The sequence below is a fragment of the Phocoena phocoena genome, chromosome 2, assembly GCF_963924675.1.
Source record: "Phocoena phocoena chromosome 2, mPhoPho1.1, whole genome shotgun sequence".
In the NCBI taxonomy this organism is placed as follows: domain Eukaryota; kingdom Metazoa; phylum Chordata; class Mammalia; order Artiodactyla; family Phocoenidae; genus Phocoena; species Phocoena phocoena.
Genome location: NC_089220.1, coordinates 11,125,745 through 11,142,827, shown reverse-complemented (window position 1 = coordinate 11,142,827; position 17,083 = coordinate 11,125,745). Strand labels below are relative to the sequence as shown.

Genomic DNA, 17,083 nt, shown 5'->3' with positions numbered 1-17,083 from the left:
CGCCAGGCACATTCCTCCCTCTGGGTATTTGCACTTGCCGTCCCTCTGCCCGGAGCCCTCTGCCCCTGGACACATGCAACCCCCTCCCCCAGCAACTTCAGGTGACTTGCTAAAATGTCACTTCCTTGGTGAGGCCTCTTTAGATCCACCCTCTTTAAAATATAACCCAACCCCTTCCCCCAGCACACCCATCCCCCTTCCCTGCTTCATTTTTGTCCATAGCACTTGTCCCCACCTGACATACCGTGCATACCTACAGCAGCTAAGAGCTGTCCTAAGCACATAGTAGGTGATTAACAAACAGTGGTTAAATGAATGAACACCTGCATGAACAGGACCTTTTTAGTCTCTTCTGAGCTTCTGCCAGCTTTTCCTTTAGGGGCGGGAAGTGGGAAGTAGCAGCAGATGGGAGGGGACTGTTACAGGAAGAAGGGGGGGCTCTTGGACGATGCCAGCTGATGCCAAACTGTTGCCCAGATACCCGCTTCACTATGACAGTGGGGTCAGGTGGCAAAGGGTGAGAACAGTAATGTGGCCAGAGCATAAGGGCCTCAGGGCAGAGAGAAACAAACGAGGAAACCAGCCTTACACACAAACCATCCAGGTTTTGAGAACACTCAAGAGGATGTGAGAGCTGTTCTCAAACACACAAATGGGTTATCAGCCACAAGAAGGTGATCCTAAGGGGCTGAACGAGGTCTAATGAGTACAAGTTACAAAGACCTCTATTTCGGTTTGATATCAAGAACTGTCCCCTACCCCTCCCTCCCCACCCCCCATGAGCGCTGTCCAACAACGGCCAAGGCCCAGGATTCACTCATCTGTGGGTTGAACTTTCAATCAGTACATTCAACAGTTATCAGTTAAGGGCATTTACTCTGTCAGGTGCCCTGCTCAGGACTATGAAAGCAATGAAGACTAAACGTTATTCAAATAAATAAATGCATATTAGAAATCGTGAAAGCACAAAACTGGGTTGCCAGAGAGAGAGGCCTGATTCAGACAAGGGGTCGGGGACCTCTAGACGGCCTCCTAGATATTTGAGGGAGCCCCGAATGGTGAGCATGCCTCTAGCCAGTGGGATCGAGGAAGCAAGACCCCCTCAGGAGGGGGCCCTCAGGAGCAAGGAGTGGTGCGCTAGAATTGGCAGGACCTCAGCGCACTTCGGCGGCCCACGAGGTCCAGAGACTGGAGGTGACTTGTCCACGGACACACAGCAAGTCGGTGGAGCTGTCGAGGGGTGGACGATCCGCTGAGTCCCCCGTGCCGCCTCCTGGAAGCCAGATATCCTCCTCGCTGCCTCACCCAAGAGCTGTCTGAGGCGGTGGCCATCAGCAACAGCCCGTGAGCCTGGGGGTGTTGCGAACTGCGGCCAGACCCCCGGAGGGTAGGGGCGGGTCCTATGACGTCATTTCCGGGGCCCGGGGTGTATATAAGTGGGGCGCGAGGGTGCCACTGCTGCAGTGCCCGAGCCCAGAGGGGAAAGGCGGTGGGGGGATCGACAGGCGGACGCACACGGAGACCTTGCGACCCCCATCCCCGCGCCTGTGTCGCCGAGGCCGCCCGGAGCGACCAGTCCAGCCACCCCTCGCCCCAGTGCGCGCCGCGCCCGGCCCCAGACCGCCAGCTGCTCGGCGCCCCGGGTTCGCCATGCGCTCCGCAGCGGTCCTAGCGCTTCTACTCTGCGCCGGGCAAGGTGAGCGAGCGCGGGGCCTTTGGGGAGAGGGTCCCGGGCGTCCCTGCCTGCTCTTGCCCTGCCTGCCCTGAGGTCCGGGCACCGCGCAGCGCCGCGCGCTCCTCCATGCCTTCCCTCCGGCGCGGCGAGTTTTCAGCGCCACGGACAGCGCCTCGCCTCCCACCCGACCCCGCAAAGGGGCCCGGGAGCTGATCCCGCAGGCCTGACTCTTTGACTCGGACTCCCGACCCCGCGGGGCAGGGTCCCCTGACGTCCCCACCCCGTGTCTGGGCTGCTTCAGGGCCGGCGCCGGCTCTGCGTCGTGGCCGGCCAAGGTCATCGGGGTAGGTGGGAGGACCGCTGCGGGCTCCCCACTCGCCTGCCTCCCCCTGCATCCTCCCTCTGCCCCCGTCTGTCTACCCTTGACTTCTACCTCTCCCATCCCCCGTCACAGTCCTCCTCTTCCATCTCTTCCGCTCCCCTCACCCTCTTTTCTGTCACCTCTGGGGTCTCTCTGCCTCTCCCTCATCCTCCCCCAGCCCGATCCCACTCAGCCATTGGCCTGTTTGCACAGCTCTTGCTTTCGGCTCACACACCCCGTCCAGAGCACGAGCTTTCCCAAGGGGAAGGGTTAGGGCTCTCAGTGCAGCCTCTGGGAGCCATCTCCGGGGTGGGGGGGTGGGGCAGCAGCTGGGGAAGGGAAATAAAATCAGTTCAGCATCTCATTTGGGTGGAGGTGGTCTTAAGAGGGAGCGCGCCTGATGGAACCAGTCTGGAAGGACCGCGTTCTCCCCTCGGAGCAGAGGAGTGACCCCAGCTCTCTCTTTTTCTTCCTAGTCATTGCCCTCCCTGTGAACAGCCCTATAAATAAAGGGGACACTGAGGTAAGAAGGGGTGCGGGGATGCCCCGGCATGGGGGCCAGGAGCATAAAGCCAAGAGCCAGCACTGCGGCTGCTGAGCCTGGGGACGGCTTCGCCAAAAGAAGACATCAAAGTCTGCTAGATTTCCCTGTTCTCCTCCTGTGGGGCCTTCCCCCGCCTCCTCTGAGTTGGGTGTGCTGCCCGATGGGGCCTGTGTCTTACCTGCGGGGCCCAGGTGCCAGGCCCCCTGTCTTGAACACTCCGAATCTCACAGGCCCACCACGGGCTGGCAGGGGTGACTTCTCTGAGGCTGTGGTTGTCCACCGACCTGCGGGAACAGTCTTCACCTGCCTGGCTCCGGCCTCCCGCTTTGCTCTTCCCCAGAGCCCTGCCAGCAACACACCCGCCCCGTCCCCCAGTCACTAAAGCCCTGGCTGGCTCTCCCAAAGGGCCACAGTGAAAACACTCTTGATCATGGCTCCTGCACCCAGGGTCCCAGCCAGTTGGGGCTGCTGGTGGAGGTCACCCAGGAAAGGGCCTTAGAAGACACTGGTGGGGGCTTCTGTGGCCAGCAAAAGACACTCTGTGTTGGGTGTGTACTCGAAATTCATTCGTGTCTGAGTTGGGGCTGTTTTTCCAGTCTCTGATGTTCACAGATACCTCCACTTGGGAGTCAGAGAAATTTCTACTCCCTGCCTTTTCAGGAGCTGTTTTCTTCTATTCCAGAGAGGCTGTAGTTGAAACCCAAAACATCAAAGAGATTTCAACCTCAGTTTGCTCATTTCCTATTCATTAGTTACAGACAGCCCTAAATTTAAACCTATACCACTCATTGTTAGCTGTGTGATGTTGGGACGATTCCTTAACTTTTCTGAGCTTCCCCTTTTCCTGTCTATAATAATATTTCCTTTGAGGGGAGTTGTAAGGAATTGGAATCATGTGAAGTACCTGGCACATAGTTGGTCCTCGGTAAATAAGCATTTTCATTCCTAGAGCTTCCTTTCATGACCTCCCCATCACTCTTGGGACCCATAACCAATTGCTCTCTCCCAGAATCTGTCCTCATGGACTGGTGGTTACCTGATTTCCCCAGTGCAAGACTTTTGGTTGCAGGGAGATATAGGGTGCAGGCTATAAGCTCCTCCCTGCCAGGTGCCCTTATGGGACACACTTTGTATTCAGCAGCCTGGGGTCAGAGACACCGGAGCAGCTGGTGAAGACCTGCACGTTTTAACCTAGGATGCCATGACTACCGTAGAGCCTGTTTGCCATCCTGGATCTTCGGATGGGCTGCCTTGGCATCCCGTAGACACAGCCTCCCGCCCCCCCCACTCCCCACCAGTGTTGCCTGTTGCGTGTCTGACACCTCCTGCTCCTCTGGCCAACTCTAGGCAGCTGAAGCAGGTTGGGAGTCGTGAATCCCTCCCTGGGTGTGTGTGTCACTTCATGCATTATAGAGTATTTTCCCATCTGTGCCTCATCACCCTGGGAGGGGAGTTGGGAAGGTCTTCTCACTCCCATTTTACAGATGAGGAAATTGAGGCTCAGAGAGGTCAAGTCGCTTGCCCAAGATCACACAGCTAGGATATCACACTACGGTTGGCACCATCTTCAGATATCATTCACTTATTGGCTGCCTGATTATCCATAGCACCTTGCTGGGCACTAGACAAGACTTTCAGAGATATGGCTGCTGTCGGCCTGGGATGGACACCCAGATGTAGCAGATAGATGTGTGCCCACATCCAGCCAGGGGATTCACCTGGTGGGTGACTGTGGAGCCAGACTGTGAGGCTGTCACTCCCTGCATGTGACAACACCATGGATATCTAGAGAGAGTTTTCCAAGTCTTGTTTCCAGACAGGGTAGAGCCAGGAAAGGTCTTTGTTCTCCACTGGGTGGTCCAGAAAGGCCTCCTGGAGATAGCTGACCTTTTGGGCATCTGCAAGACTAAAGTACTTTTGCAAGACACACCCCTAATGCCCAGGAGCAGCTTCCCCATCTTCAGAGAAACCCTTGGGATGAGAGGGTACGGGGTACCCACCCTCACCTTAGAGGGGCTCCTGCCGGCCTGGTGATTGGGGTGCCTGGCACTTGGTAAGCACTGTGTAAGGTTTTTTGGTTTTGTTTTTAATTATTACTATTGCTGTTACTATGTAGCTAAGAAAGCAGAGCTGTGCCCCTGAGCTAGGTGTCCATGGACTCCTAAAGACACAAGAGAATGTCCTTATGTCCTCCGTAGAAATTTACCCTGGAGCTTCAAGGAACTGAGCCCCATGCCCAAACCAGCCCCAACCTGCCCCAATCTCTTCCCAGGTGATGAAGTGCATCGTGGAGGTCATTTCTGACACGCTCTCCAAGCCCAGCCCCATGCCTGTCAGCCAGGAGTGTTTCGAGACACTCCGAGGAGGTATGGGCCAGGCTTGGGGTGAGGGGCTGCTGCCTGCTGGGCTGGGGGGCAAGGACATGGGGTGTGGTTTTGGATGGAATTCAGTGATTTAATTCAGTAGTCACTGACCAAGTGCCTGCCTCAGCCAGGCCTGTGCAGGGTGGTATAGAGAGATGAAGGGCTTACAGCCCCTGTGAGCCCAGAGCTTACAGACTAGCAGAAGGGACAGATATGAACACAATTAACCAGAATCCTGGGCAGAATGAAACCAGGGCTGGAACAGCGAGCCACCAGAACGTGAGGTCCCTGTGGACAAGGCTTTGCGTGCTATATCCCCAGCGCCGAGAACAACCCCTGGCACCCGGTAGATACCCTCTAGATGTACGATGAATAAAAGAACAGTGTGGGTGGGTGGGCATGAGAAGGACAAAGCTTTCCAAGCAGGCAGTCAGTGTTGGATAGATCCAACATTAGCACTGGGGTTGGGCTTTAAGATAAAAGTTGAAAATCAGTAAGTAGAAAAATGAAAAAAGAGCACCCCGGGTGGCGTGGAAAACGGGCAAAGGCGTGGAGATGAAAGAACACGTTGTGCTCAGAGACACCCCTGCATCACCTCAGGGGCTGCCATCTCTTGGCGAAGGTCTGGGTGCAGGGACTGTGGCTGACCTTTCTGATATAATAGCAGATGGAGAGATACCTTGGAAGGGAGGTCATTTCAGAAGTGTTATCTCAAGACCCACTCTTGCTGCTACCACCCAGGTTTTGAGTTTCCAGAAGAAATTCCTTGTGCTCAGCTGAAGATATTGATGGCAATCTCTTTCGGGGCTGTTCTCTGGAAACCACCCGTAACGACTCTTTCTCATTGCAGATGAACGGATCCTCTCAATCCTGCGACATCAGAATTTGCTGAAAGAGCTCCAAGACCTCGCTCTCCAAGGTATTTTCCAACCGCTGCATGCCAATCTGAGTAAATTCCAGTAACTGAGAGTCAGAAAATCATGGTGGCAGGTTGAGCAAGGTCTTGTTTCTGATACCCAGTTATTGCCTTTCAATTATAGGGTGGCAAGGTGGGGTCCTCTGTGCCACCTGGTCCGGTCTATAATTAATGTAATTAAAGAGATCAAGGCCCAGAGAGGTTGAGTGACTGGTCCAAGGTCACATAGTAAGTTAAGGACATCCCAAGACCAGATGCAGCTCTTCTAATACCCCATGGTCTCTGGAGTTCAGCCATTTTAGAGGGGACACTTTCAAGACTAGGTTGCAGAGAGGATCCCTTTTCTCTGTTAACAGAAAAGAAAATTGGTCTCCAGGAGAGAGGAGGGGCCCCTTTGCCCTCGTGAGCTTCTGCTCAAGGGGGAGATGGGAGAAGCAGGGTCTTGCTTGCCCCAAAACACAGACCAGACTTTCAGTGTGCTTTCAGAGCGAGACATGGCTTTCTCCAAGAGGTTAAGAAAATCTACTGATGCTCTTGGGAATGGAGTGATTTTGTGAGGTAGTGAGCGCCTTGTCACTGAGGATGTTCAAGCAGAGCCTGGATAGGATGCTGGGAAGGAGGGTTAGGCTGATGTCATCCCACAGAGTTAGCTGCTCTGCCCAGCCCCAGGCTCCATCTTGGGTTCATGTGAGGTGCAGAGGCCTCCCTGGCAAATTGGAAACAATGGGTTCTGGTCCTGCATCTGCCCCAGGCTGACTCCCTGGGGGAAGTGGCTTTTATTTGGGGCAGGGCCATAGGCACCCTTGTGCTTCTCCCTGAGAATGGCCCTCAAGCATGAATCTTGCGTCTCCCTCTAAAGAAAGTGAGGGCCCATCTTTAAGGCTGGGCTTGTGTCTTGGATGGGGTAGGGTGGAGGGCATGAAGGCTGCTGGGGCTCAGGGAAGGCCCCCACCTTGAGGCTTCTGGGGCAGACTGGGCCATGTGTGAGAATGGAGAGGGATCTGGGGAGGTGGCAAGTGAAAATAACCACAGCAGGAGGGCTCCCTGAGACCCTCCCCAAGTTAGCACGCCATTCTTTCTCTCACTCGCTCGTCCTCCTGGAAGACAACATCCACCGCATATCGTTGCTAGGAGTGCAGTATGATAATTTTTAAATTAAGTATTGAGTGACTGACTTACTGCATTTAAATAATTAAATATAATGTCAATGGAGACTACTATAGGGGATGTGTCCTGAAACATCTGTTTACACACATACACACACAGTGTGTGTGTCTAATATAAACAGTGTCCAATATACAGGTACATTATTATTTTCTATTAAAAGCGTATGGGATAGGGCTTCCCTGGTGGCGCAGTGGTTGAGAGTCCGCCTGCCGATGCAGGGGACACGGGTTCGTGCCCCGGTCCGGGAAGATCCCACATGCCGCGGAGCGGCTGGGCCCGTGAGCCATGGCCGCTGAGCCTGCGCGTCCGGAGCCTGTGCTCCGCAACGGGAGGGGCCACAACAGTGAGAGGCCTGCGTACCGCAAAAAAAAAAAGAGTATGGGATAGATCTATATGTCTCTCTGTCCATCCATCCATCCATCTACCCATACATCCACTCATCCACCCACTCCCTCTTCTGTACTCTCATGTCTTCTGCACACCTCTATCCTAGCATTTACCATGCAGCAACCCTGTTTTATAGATGAGCAACCAGGTCTTGGATCGCCCAAGTCACCCAAGGTCACAGAGCAAGGAATTAACCAAGAAGTGTGGACCCCAGTCGGCCGGGGGCCAGATCTGCACGTACCCCCGGCCCACAGCCCCCATGTCAGCCTGCTCTGGCCACCCCAGAAATTCTCACCATGGGAAAAAATCACCAGCAGCTGCAGAGTTGGCCTGGCCCGGGCCACCATCAAGAACCAGGGATGGGTGGAGACAGAGCAGACAGCATAGCCTGGTGCAGGGGCTGATGCAGGGAGAAGGGTCTCTGGTGCTGACCCTGGGCTTGGATGCAGACAAGAGCTCAGCCTGGGCTTATGGGGTCCAGGGGGAACAGGGGTTGCCCGAATCAAGAGCGCCCATGAGGGGACAAGCAGTCACTATTACCTCTTGCTGCAGGGTCCCCTAGCTACGAGCCAGGTCCTGAGGGCCCTCCACTCTCTACTTCTGCCCCTGGGACCGTCTGCTCCATCTGCGCCTTTGTTGCTCCATGAGCCAGCAGGCAGGGCTTGTTCTTATTTTCTGGGTGAGAAATGGAGTCTGGAGAGGTGATGGGGCCAGGAGGGGGCGGCCAGCCCTTACCAACCCCCACCAGCTCCTACCCCCTCGGTCTCTCACGGGGCAAGCCCAGAACATGATGTGCCCACTTTACAGATGAGGAAACAGAGGCCTTCCCTCTCACAGACAAACATGTGGAGCTCAGACCAAATGGGACCTTTTTCTCCGTTTTTCATACAGGAGCCAAGGAGAGGGCACATCAGCAGAAGAAACACAGCAGTTATGAGGATGAACTCTCAGAGGTTCTTGAGAAGCAGAATGACCAGGCCGAGCTGAAGGGTCAGTGCCGACCAGTCTGGCCAGGGACCAGGGGAGGGAGGATGAAAATAACAGTACATATGATAGATCGAGGGTTCCTGGGAGTCAGAAGCCCCTCCTTTAGGCCCTTGTAAGGTAGCTCATATTTCCTTCTCTTTACAAATGGGGAAACTGAGTCCCAGGGAGGTTGAAGTACCTTCCCAAGGCATAATTGGAGATGTGACTCTGGGTCTGTCTCACTCCAAAGCCCTTGATCGGTCCCATCTGCCCACTTCAGGGACTGACACTCTCGGGCAGGAGGTCTCTGGCCTGGCAGATGGGCAGCTTCGACTCTTCCCAGTGGCCACCGCAACGGGGTCCCCACCCCCAGCGCCTGCCCTCCTGGGAATTAGTGGTGCCTTAGCATAGCCTAGTGGCAGCAGGATCCCAGAGGGGTAGGTTTGAAACCCTAAATGAACCTGGATCATCTTTCTTGAAACCAGAGAGCTTTTAGGGGTCACGGATCATGGCTTAGGTCAAGGGGATGCTCTGCTACTCACCTTTCTGCCTAGAAACAGCCACACAGTGGCCCCTGCAGCCCTGCTCTTTGCATGTGGAAGGTGAGTGAATAGGGCCAGTTCCTAAGAGCGGGGATCTCAGTGGTCTTCTGTCGGGGCTGAGAGGGGAAGCCTGCTGGTGTGGCCGAGGTGCCCTTGCATTGGCCAGGCCTGTCACCCTAGTGGCTGCTGGGGGCACAGCAGGGACTCCCACATTTTGGCTCCATGGAAATGAGTGTCTGGTTGACTCTAGATGTCTGCCATGGGCTGTAGGAGGGGAATAGTGTAGCATTAATGGGGGTGGCAGCCACATGTCAGTGCAAAGAGCACCCAGTACTTGGCATTTGGAAGCTTGGGTTCAAGGCTCAGCACTGCTGACTGCAAGCACAGACCACCTTACCTTTCTGAGAATTGGTTTGAGTTTCTGTCAAATGGGCATGGGAGCTTTTCCACCTGGAGTCCTGGAGTCAAATGATGGAATGTACTTGGTAGTGTCTTGTTCAACAGTGATCATTCTAGCAGTGGGAAGGATTTTTACTAGTTAGAAGGCTGTCTTCAAAGCAGCTACAAGAAAATACCTTTTAATGAAACCTGACAAACATTGAGGAATTGAGCACTTTCACAGGATGCTCAAGACAGAATACCTGCACAGAGGGGAGAATGAAGTTGCAGTAATGGTGCCTCTTACACAGAGAGGTTAAGGAACTTGCCCAAGATCACACAGCAATTCAACTGCTGTCTTAATTTTAAATTCAAGGCTCTATCTTCTGGGGTCATTTTCAAGGTCTTTTTAGAAAAAAGAAAATCACATCTTGCTTCGAGAGGTAGAATTACAGAGAAAGAAACATAATCCAGTTGCCCTCAGGTCAAACCTAGACATGGAGAGGGCAACCCTAATTCTCTCATGGGTGTCTTGGGCTGGGCTTACTGGAAGCCAAGAGATACAGTGGTTAAGATATGAAATTGGTCTCTGGGGAGATCCCACGTGCAGCCTGGTCCTCAGGGCCTGACTTTGCTCTGTTGTTTCTGTAGAGGGGACAGAAGAGGCGTCCTCCAAGGATGCTATGGAAAAAAGAGGAGATTCTAAAGAGGTGGAGAGGAATGGTGAAGATGCGGATGGACCCAGGCCTCAGGCCTCCCCGGAGCTTGGGCAGGGGTCCAAGCCTGAGGAGGACAACCAGGCCCCAGGGGAGGAGGAGGCCTCCTCCAATACCCACCCCCTAGCCAGCCTCTCCAGCCAGAAACAACCAGGCCCACAGGCCGAGGAGGACAGCGAGGGCCCCTCCCAGGGTCCAGTGGGCAGAGAGAAGGGCCTGAGTGCCGAGCAAGGGCAGCAGGCAAAGAGAGAAGAGGAGGCCGAGGCTGGAGAGGAGGCTGTCCCGGAGGAAGAAAGCGCCCCCACCGCAGCATTTAACCCCCACCCGAGCCTCGGCTACAAGGAGATGCAGAGGGGTGAGAGTATGTATGACGTCTGAGACACCAACAAATGTGTTGGGGAGAGGGCGATGGGACGGAGGGGGGGCCTCACCCACAATCTCATTCCACCTTCACGACAACCCTGAAAGGTAGGTATTATCTCCATTTGCCTGATGGGAAACCAAGGCTCAGAGAGGTTAAGTAATTTGCCCATGGTCACACAGCTAATTTGTGTAAAAGCTGAGATTCCAACCCAGGCTCGTCTGACTCCAAAACCCTGCATCTCCCACTGTTCCACATAGCCCCTCCCCAGCACCCCCACCCCACCCCCGGAGGGGAGAGGGACTTTGCAGCGTGGGTAGGTGGGCTTTGGGAACAGAGGGACAGCATGACAGGTGGCAACAGGCTGGTCTGGGGACACTGTTAGCTTCACCCAGGGTTTAGGAAAGCCCCTGGCTCCTCGTGAGGCCCTGGTCAGGGTCTTCCCTCCCTCCCCAGGTGGGTGACCCCCGGGTCAGGGCTTCTGGGGTGAGAGGGCCGAAGGAAGAGGCAGACTCTGGCCAACCCACCCCTCAGAGCTTTAGTGGGTCTTGTAAAGCACGGTGTCAAGATGGCTTTTCCCTCCCGATGGAATCCGTTGTGAGGGGCTGAGCTGGACCCCACCTACGGGTTCTGTGGTCCCAACCGTGGCCACAGAGAGGCCCCGGGGAGTGACAGGGACTGGGGAAAGTGACGGTGCCTCCCTCATTCCCCTGCTCTTGTCCACCGCCTGCTCCAGGTTGGCCCGAGGCTCTGGCTGTGGATGGAGCCGGGAAGACTGGGGCTGAGGAGGCGCCATCCCCCAAGGGGAAGGGGGAGCGGGACCATTGCCTGCAGGAGGAGGCGACGGCAGGGGCCCCGCAAGGCCTCTTCCGGGGCGGGAAGAGCGCGCAGCCTGAGCAGGAGGGGGAGGGGCGGCTCCCCAAGGAGTGGGAGGATGCCAAGCGACGGAGCGCGATGGACCAGCTGGCCAAGGAGCTGACCGCCGAGAGGCGGCCGCAGGGGGAGGCGGCGGAGGAGGACCCGGACCGGGCCATGAAGCTCTCCTTACGGGCCCGGGGCTACGACTTCAGCGGTCCTGGGCTGCAGCTGCCACGAGGCTGGAGGCCATCCTCCCGGGAGGACAGCGTCGAGGCGGGCCTGCCCCTACCGGTGCGTGGCTACCAGGAGGAGAAGAAAGAGGAGGAGGGCAGCGCCAACCGCAGACCAGAGGTTGGTATGGGCGGGGGGAGCCGGCCCTGGGCCAGGCCCCGGGAGCATGGGCCCAGCTGGGGGTCAGCTGCAACCAGGCATGTGGCCCCTGCACCACTGAGGGGACACTGTCCCCCCTGGAGTCTGGGACTGGAGGGGCACTCAGACAGGGGGCTCTCGGGAAGCTGGGAAGGGACAGGGGAAAGGGTGTGTCAGTCAGGGGGGCAAGTGAACCCCAGCTCATGGAGGGGGGCACCCAGGAAAGCTGGCGGACAGGAGACAGAAGCTGGAGAGCTGGTGAGTCAAGCCCGTTCCCAGAGATGCTGGGCGGGGACTTTGTCCTGAAGGCAATAGGGAGCCTCTGCAGGCTTGGGAGCAGGACAAGGGAGTGACTGACTGGTGGAGCTTGGAGCTTTGGATGGAGAGAGCTTGGAAACTAAAAAGACCTGGCAGGGACTGGCCTGGGGAGGGCTACTTGCTGCCTGGGGGATCCAGGCTCAGGGCAGCATTGGCCTTGAGAGCTGGGAGGGCACGGCAGGAGGGGACACTGGAGTCATCCTGGGAAGGCCCTACTGTTGGTCCAGCCATGTCCTCTCCTGTACCCATGCAGCCCAACCACACCCTCCTCCCAGGTTCAGGCCCTGCCTCCCACCCCGATGGCGAAGGCAGCAGGGGCAGGGCCAGCTGGACCTCAGGGCCTGGTGGTGATGGGTGGGGAAGGCACGGACCTGTGCCAGAAGACCTGGGTCCTGCCTCCTAGCTGGGTGACCTTGGGCCAGTCACTCCCCTTCTCTGAGCCTCATCGGTGTCCCCATTTGTGAAAAGGGGGTAAGAAGTCCTTTCTGCTCACCTCATCATCATGATCAGAATGCACGCGAGCTCTGAAAACCTGGCCATGCCCAGGGCTGCTTGGGAAGCTCAGTGGGGTGCAGGGACACGGATGGTCCCATAGGAGGGGATGGGATGGGACTTTGGGGCAGGCTGGCGACACCACCTTGGGGCTGGAGGAGGCCTTGGGGGGGTCTTCAGGTCTCAGTGCCCAGGTGGGAATCGGGGCCTTATGGGGGTGGGACATGTTCAAGGCTCTGGCCCCAGTGCTCTTCTCTGCCCACCCAGAAGAGGATGTGGTCCCTTCCTTGGGTCCCCGAGCCATTCTCTGGGCCTGGGACCAGGGTCCCAGCAGCCTGAGAGGAAGGAGCCTCCTTCTTGGGAGCTGGCGCTAAGAGAGGTCACCTGCCTATGTCTCCAAGGACTGAGGGGACGGGGCTCCAGGAAGCAGCAGCCTGCCCCCCACCCCTCCCCAAGGCTGGGCACCTTTGATCGTTGCCTTCCCCACCCACAGAAGCTGGACAGAGCCAGGTGCCTTGGGGCACCCTCCAGCTTCCCTTCTCCACAGGCAGAGGGAGGCTTGGACTGCAGGGTGGAGAAACGGAGACCCCTGAGTCCTGTGGACAGGACGGAGCAGGGCCCCATCCACTTAGCCCAAAGATCTTAGAAACAGCCCCAGAATTACAGAACTCCTGCCCGGGGGCTACTCCAAGATGGGGGCCTCTGGGGTCCCTGTTTCCATGGCAACCATCATCCATCTATTCTGACTGGGCCCCAGGTGGGTGCCCTCTGCTTGGCATCAGGCAGGGACCCCAGGAAGACCACCCCTCTCAGGTCAAAGCTGGGGCGTGGCCTTCCCTGACCCCTGCTCAGAGTCTGAGGGCATGCTCTGTGGGTGTCAGTCCCAGAGGGTCCCCTGCTGCCCTGGACCACCCTGGCAGCTGGAGCTTGGGCACCCAGTGACTGGGACTGAGGATGCAAGCCCAGCCCTAGGCAGGTCTCACGTCCTGAAACCTGGGCCACAGACTGCTGACCCCTCAGGTAGGAAGGCCCGTGGCAGACAGGAAACCCAGGCACGGCCTCACCCAGGAAGCCATCGTCACAGTCTAGGCCTTGGGGTCGGGGCACTGGAAGGTGCTCTGAAGGGCACCGGAGGCTTCGTTTTCCGTGTGCCTGCCCAGAGCCATTCAGGGGGCGGTGGGCCTGCGTCCACCAGGGCACATTTCTGCGCCCAGTGCCCCTCAGAGCAGCCCCGCAGGGCGGCATCACTGCCCCCATGGAACAGATGAGGCCCTTGAGACCCAGAAAGGCAAAGCCACCTGTCCAAGGCCACACAGCTAACCCGGGCACAACCAGTCTGTCTGCATGCCCCACGCTGCTGGCACAGGCTCCCTGGGCCAGTCCCCGTGGGACTCTTCACATTCTCTCCTAGGACCAGGAGCTGGAGAGCCTGTCGGCCATCGAGGCGGAGCTGGAGAAGGTGGCCCACGAGCTGCAGGGGCTACGGCGGGGCTGAGGCGCCGGCTGGCCCCACCAGCCAGGGCCCCGAGGCACCCTGTGGTCCTGGCTCTGTTGTCCCCTTGGCAGGTCTTGGCCAGATGGCCTGGGCGCTGCTTCCGGTAGGGAGACCGCCCCCAACCTGCCCAAGCCCAAGCCACCCTGTTGCCCCTACGCTCCTTTCCTCCTGTACTTGACCCCTGCCTCAGTGTGGCCCCCGCAGGGCGGACCCCTGACTTTAAACAATTTTCCTCTCTCTGAACACGGGCAGCTTTCTCGAAGCTTCCCTTCCACCATTAGAGCCATTGGGCACAACTGCAATAACTTCTGACTTTTGGGTGAAAGCTGAGAACTCCTGACTCTAACATACACTGTACAAAATTTATCTAAGGATAAATAAATCTGCTCTGGGCTCTTTCCTGTTTCTTTGAACCTTCCCCCGCCTTGACTCCAAGTGGGGTAGGATGGACTGGATTTCAGGCAAAAGGACAAGGGGGAGGTTCACTTCCCCTGGGGTGCCTCTGGGCCACTTTCCAGCCAGGGGATCGTGGGCAAGTGACATTGCTGCTTGAAGTATCAGTTTCCATCTGTAAAATGGTGCCGACACCTGCCCCAAAGCATGTGTGGGATTAAATAACACTCTTCCCCTATCTCCCAGCCACACATGAACTGGGCCATGCAGGGGTGGGGCCAGTTTGGGAAAACAGCCTCTGTTCTCTCTCTGCTGGGTGGAAGCCCTGACAAGCCCCGGTTTAGTGCCTGTCACCAAGGCCACAGGCCCCAGCCAGCTTTGGACTTCCTGACCTGGGCCTCTGAGCTGCAGGCCCCCCTCGGCATAAATCTGTCATCCCCTCTGACCTGATACGTGCACAGGACTCTGGGACGTCTGAAGTTCTTGAACTTAATGGTTCACTATAGCACGGCAGTCTTAGTCGCAGTTTTGAGAACGAGGAAACTGAGGCTCACAGGGTGAGATGACTCATCGAAGTCACAGGCAGGAATGATGCCCAAAACGTTTAACCACGGGGGCTGCAGGATTATGCAACCAGAACAGACAGGCTGGTGTGCTGGACCGGTGTGGACCAGCTGAATATCAGGGCCGATCATTCAGTCATTCAACAAACACCCGTGAGCAGCTGCTATGGGCCCGGCAGGCCTGGGCACACAGGAGTGGCCCGGACAAGCCCTGACTTCAAGAAACACACTGCCCAGAGAATGTGGGCCTGGAATCCCCAGCCTAGCTGTAGAGCTTGGACAAGCATTCCTGGTGCTCTTGGAGCCTCATCTATAAAATGGGGACAATACTTATGACCTCCTCACCAGATCATGGTGAGGATTCGAGGGTCTAGACAGCCTGGACCAGAAAACCACTACAATGGCGATACAAGTCACTTGAGGGTTCTTGGCAAGTCTGGGCCTCTCCTGAGTCCGGCGAGGGGGCTGCTGCTGCCTCTCATCCCCTGAAGCACGGAGGGACACCCTCCAAAGAGCTGGCGCCATGAGGTGTTTATTCACATGTTTCAAAGGGACAGGTTTACGCCCCATCCCCAACAATTACCGAAATAACAAACACAGCACTAACTGTATTTAGTCAACTATCAGGACACCCACCACCAAGACCACTTAGCAGATAAAGAGAACACAGATACCCCATCCCAGAGATGGGCCACCTGTGTTGTCATAAACACACGGGGCAGAAGTGCAACCAAGTCAAAAGAGCCAGAGGTTCTTGGTTTTTACAGAAGCCGTGATTTTACACATAGTACATATAGATTCACATAAACATTATATACACGTATGCACACAAACTCAGTACGAGCCAGCTTGGGGTTCTGGCAAACGTGGCTCGTGAACAGGATTGAAACAAACGTTTGTCACAAAGCACAGGTGTCAGCGCCGAAACTGGAACTGCCAACGTCTTGGTGAAATCACTGTGGGAGAAGCTTTTCGAAAGAGAAAGCAAGCTTCAAAGAGGTGGGGTCCACACCCAGCCCCGGCAGCCGAGGTTGGTCTGGCTGTGGGAAAGAGTCCCTCCAAGTCGCCAGGTCATGGGCAACTCTGGAAGTAGAGGGGAAATGCAACCATTTCTGGAAAAGGCCCCAGGTGGTCTGGGTGGGGCCTGGTGGTCGGAACCAGAAGGAAAAGGGCCCGGGTGCTTCCATGCCAACAGTCGGCTCTCCAGTAAACAGCATGTGGGTGGAGGGCCATTCCAAGATCACACTGGCAAGGCTGTGCAGAGAAGGGGCAGAGGCAGGGCCTTGCGCACGGAGGGCAGGACCGACAGGAGAACCGCCTGTCTGGAGGCCTCGGCCGCAGCATCTCACGCTCAGGCTCTGGCACGGGCAGGGCGGTGTGTGTGGCATCAGGGCGTGGCCAGGCTCACCGAGGAGGCCAGAACCTTCGTCAAGGGTGGATACACTCCTCTACCTCGTGGTAAGCCACGTGCAGGGGCTGTGCTCCTTCAGGACAGCCAGCACGCCGCTCAAGGTCTCTGGAGCTCAGGGGCCCTTGAGCCATAGCCCGGGAAGAGACACGAGCTGTCGGGGATCCCGTTGGGTGAAGGGTCAGTTTCTAGGGGGGGAGAGGGGAGGGCAGATGCAAACCCCAGGGACACCAGTGAAGCCATTCAATGGTTCTGTGTGGCCAGCGGCCTGCGAGTCCCTGAGCTGAGGACCAGTCTTCCAGCAAGGACAGGGCGCCGCAGTGTCCCTCGGTCCTAGAGGGGCCGCAGGGCAGACGACAGCTGCTTCCCAATTGGATTAAAGGACGGCTTCCTGCCAGGGTCCTTCAACCTTCCATACAGCGCACATGGCAGTCCTCTGGGTAAAGAGGAATCCTTTCTGCAGGTTGTTTTCTCCCTCACTGATGGCATTAACTCAGACAATGCCCCATAAAACTCCCCGGGGACTCCAGCTGCGTCCGTCTCCTGCCGGTGATGCTGCAGGATCTCTGGTCCAGCCCGACCCACCCCGCGCTGCAAACCCATGCTGCCAAGGGCAACCCCCCCGCCCCCCACGCTCTCGTGGGGAGGAGACATCCAGCTCCTATACTCGGTTGGGGCTGAGTGCTTGTGGAACCACATCGTGATATAACCTGCAAGCAGAACCCGGCCCGCAGCCTCCGCTCCAGGCTGCCCAGGGCAGAGACCTTGCAAGTGACCCTCGGAACCTACCCAAGGCCTCAGGCAAAATGTG

At 56.9% G+C, this 17,083-nt stretch overlaps 1 protein-coding gene across 3 annotated transcripts; it reads left to right on the top strand.

The window, feature by feature from the left end:
* The first annotated feature begins 1,448 nt into the window (after window positions 1-1,448).
* Window positions 1,449-14,302, top strand: CHGA (chromogranin A). 3 transcript variants are annotated; one of them, XM_065871286.1, is made up of 8 exons: window positions 1,449-1,696; window positions 2,513-2,559; window positions 4,853-4,946; window positions 5,794-5,862; window positions 8,305-8,403; window positions 9,951-10,370; window positions 11,113-11,585; window positions 13,825-14,302. In XM_065871286.1, exons 1-8 carry the CDS (start codon window positions 1,651-1,653, stop codon window positions 13,906-13,908), a joined length of 1,332 nt encoding a protein of 443 aa, XP_065727358.1. In that variant the 5' UTR covers window positions 1,449-1,650; the 3' UTR covers window positions 13,909-14,302. The 3 variants fall into 3 exon arrangements, with proteins under 3 accessions (XP_065727358.1, XP_065727357.1, XP_065727359.1); XM_065871285.1 differs by having other exon boundaries at window positions 1,651-1,696; window positions 9,951-10,376; window positions 13,825-13,908; XM_065871287.1 differs by lacking the exon at window positions 9,951-10,370 and having other exon boundaries at window positions 1,651-1,696; window positions 13,825-13,908.
* Window positions 14,303-17,083: the final 2,781 nt, after the last annotated feature.

Bases quoted from the DNA above. Each gene is read 5' to 3' on its own strand.
- CHGA (XM_065871285.1), top strand. From the start codon at position 1,651: ATGCGCTCCGCAGCGGTCCTAGCGCTTCTACTCTGCGCCGGGCAAG. The intron at 4,947-5,793 runs GTATGGGCCAGG...TTCTCATTGCAG, and splicing joins TTTCGAGACACTCCGAGGAG to ATGAACGGATCCTCTCAATC. The intron at 5,863-8,304 runs GTATTTTCCAAC...TTTTTCATACAG, and splicing joins CCAAGACCTCGCTCTCCAAG to GAGCCAAGGAGAGGGCACAT.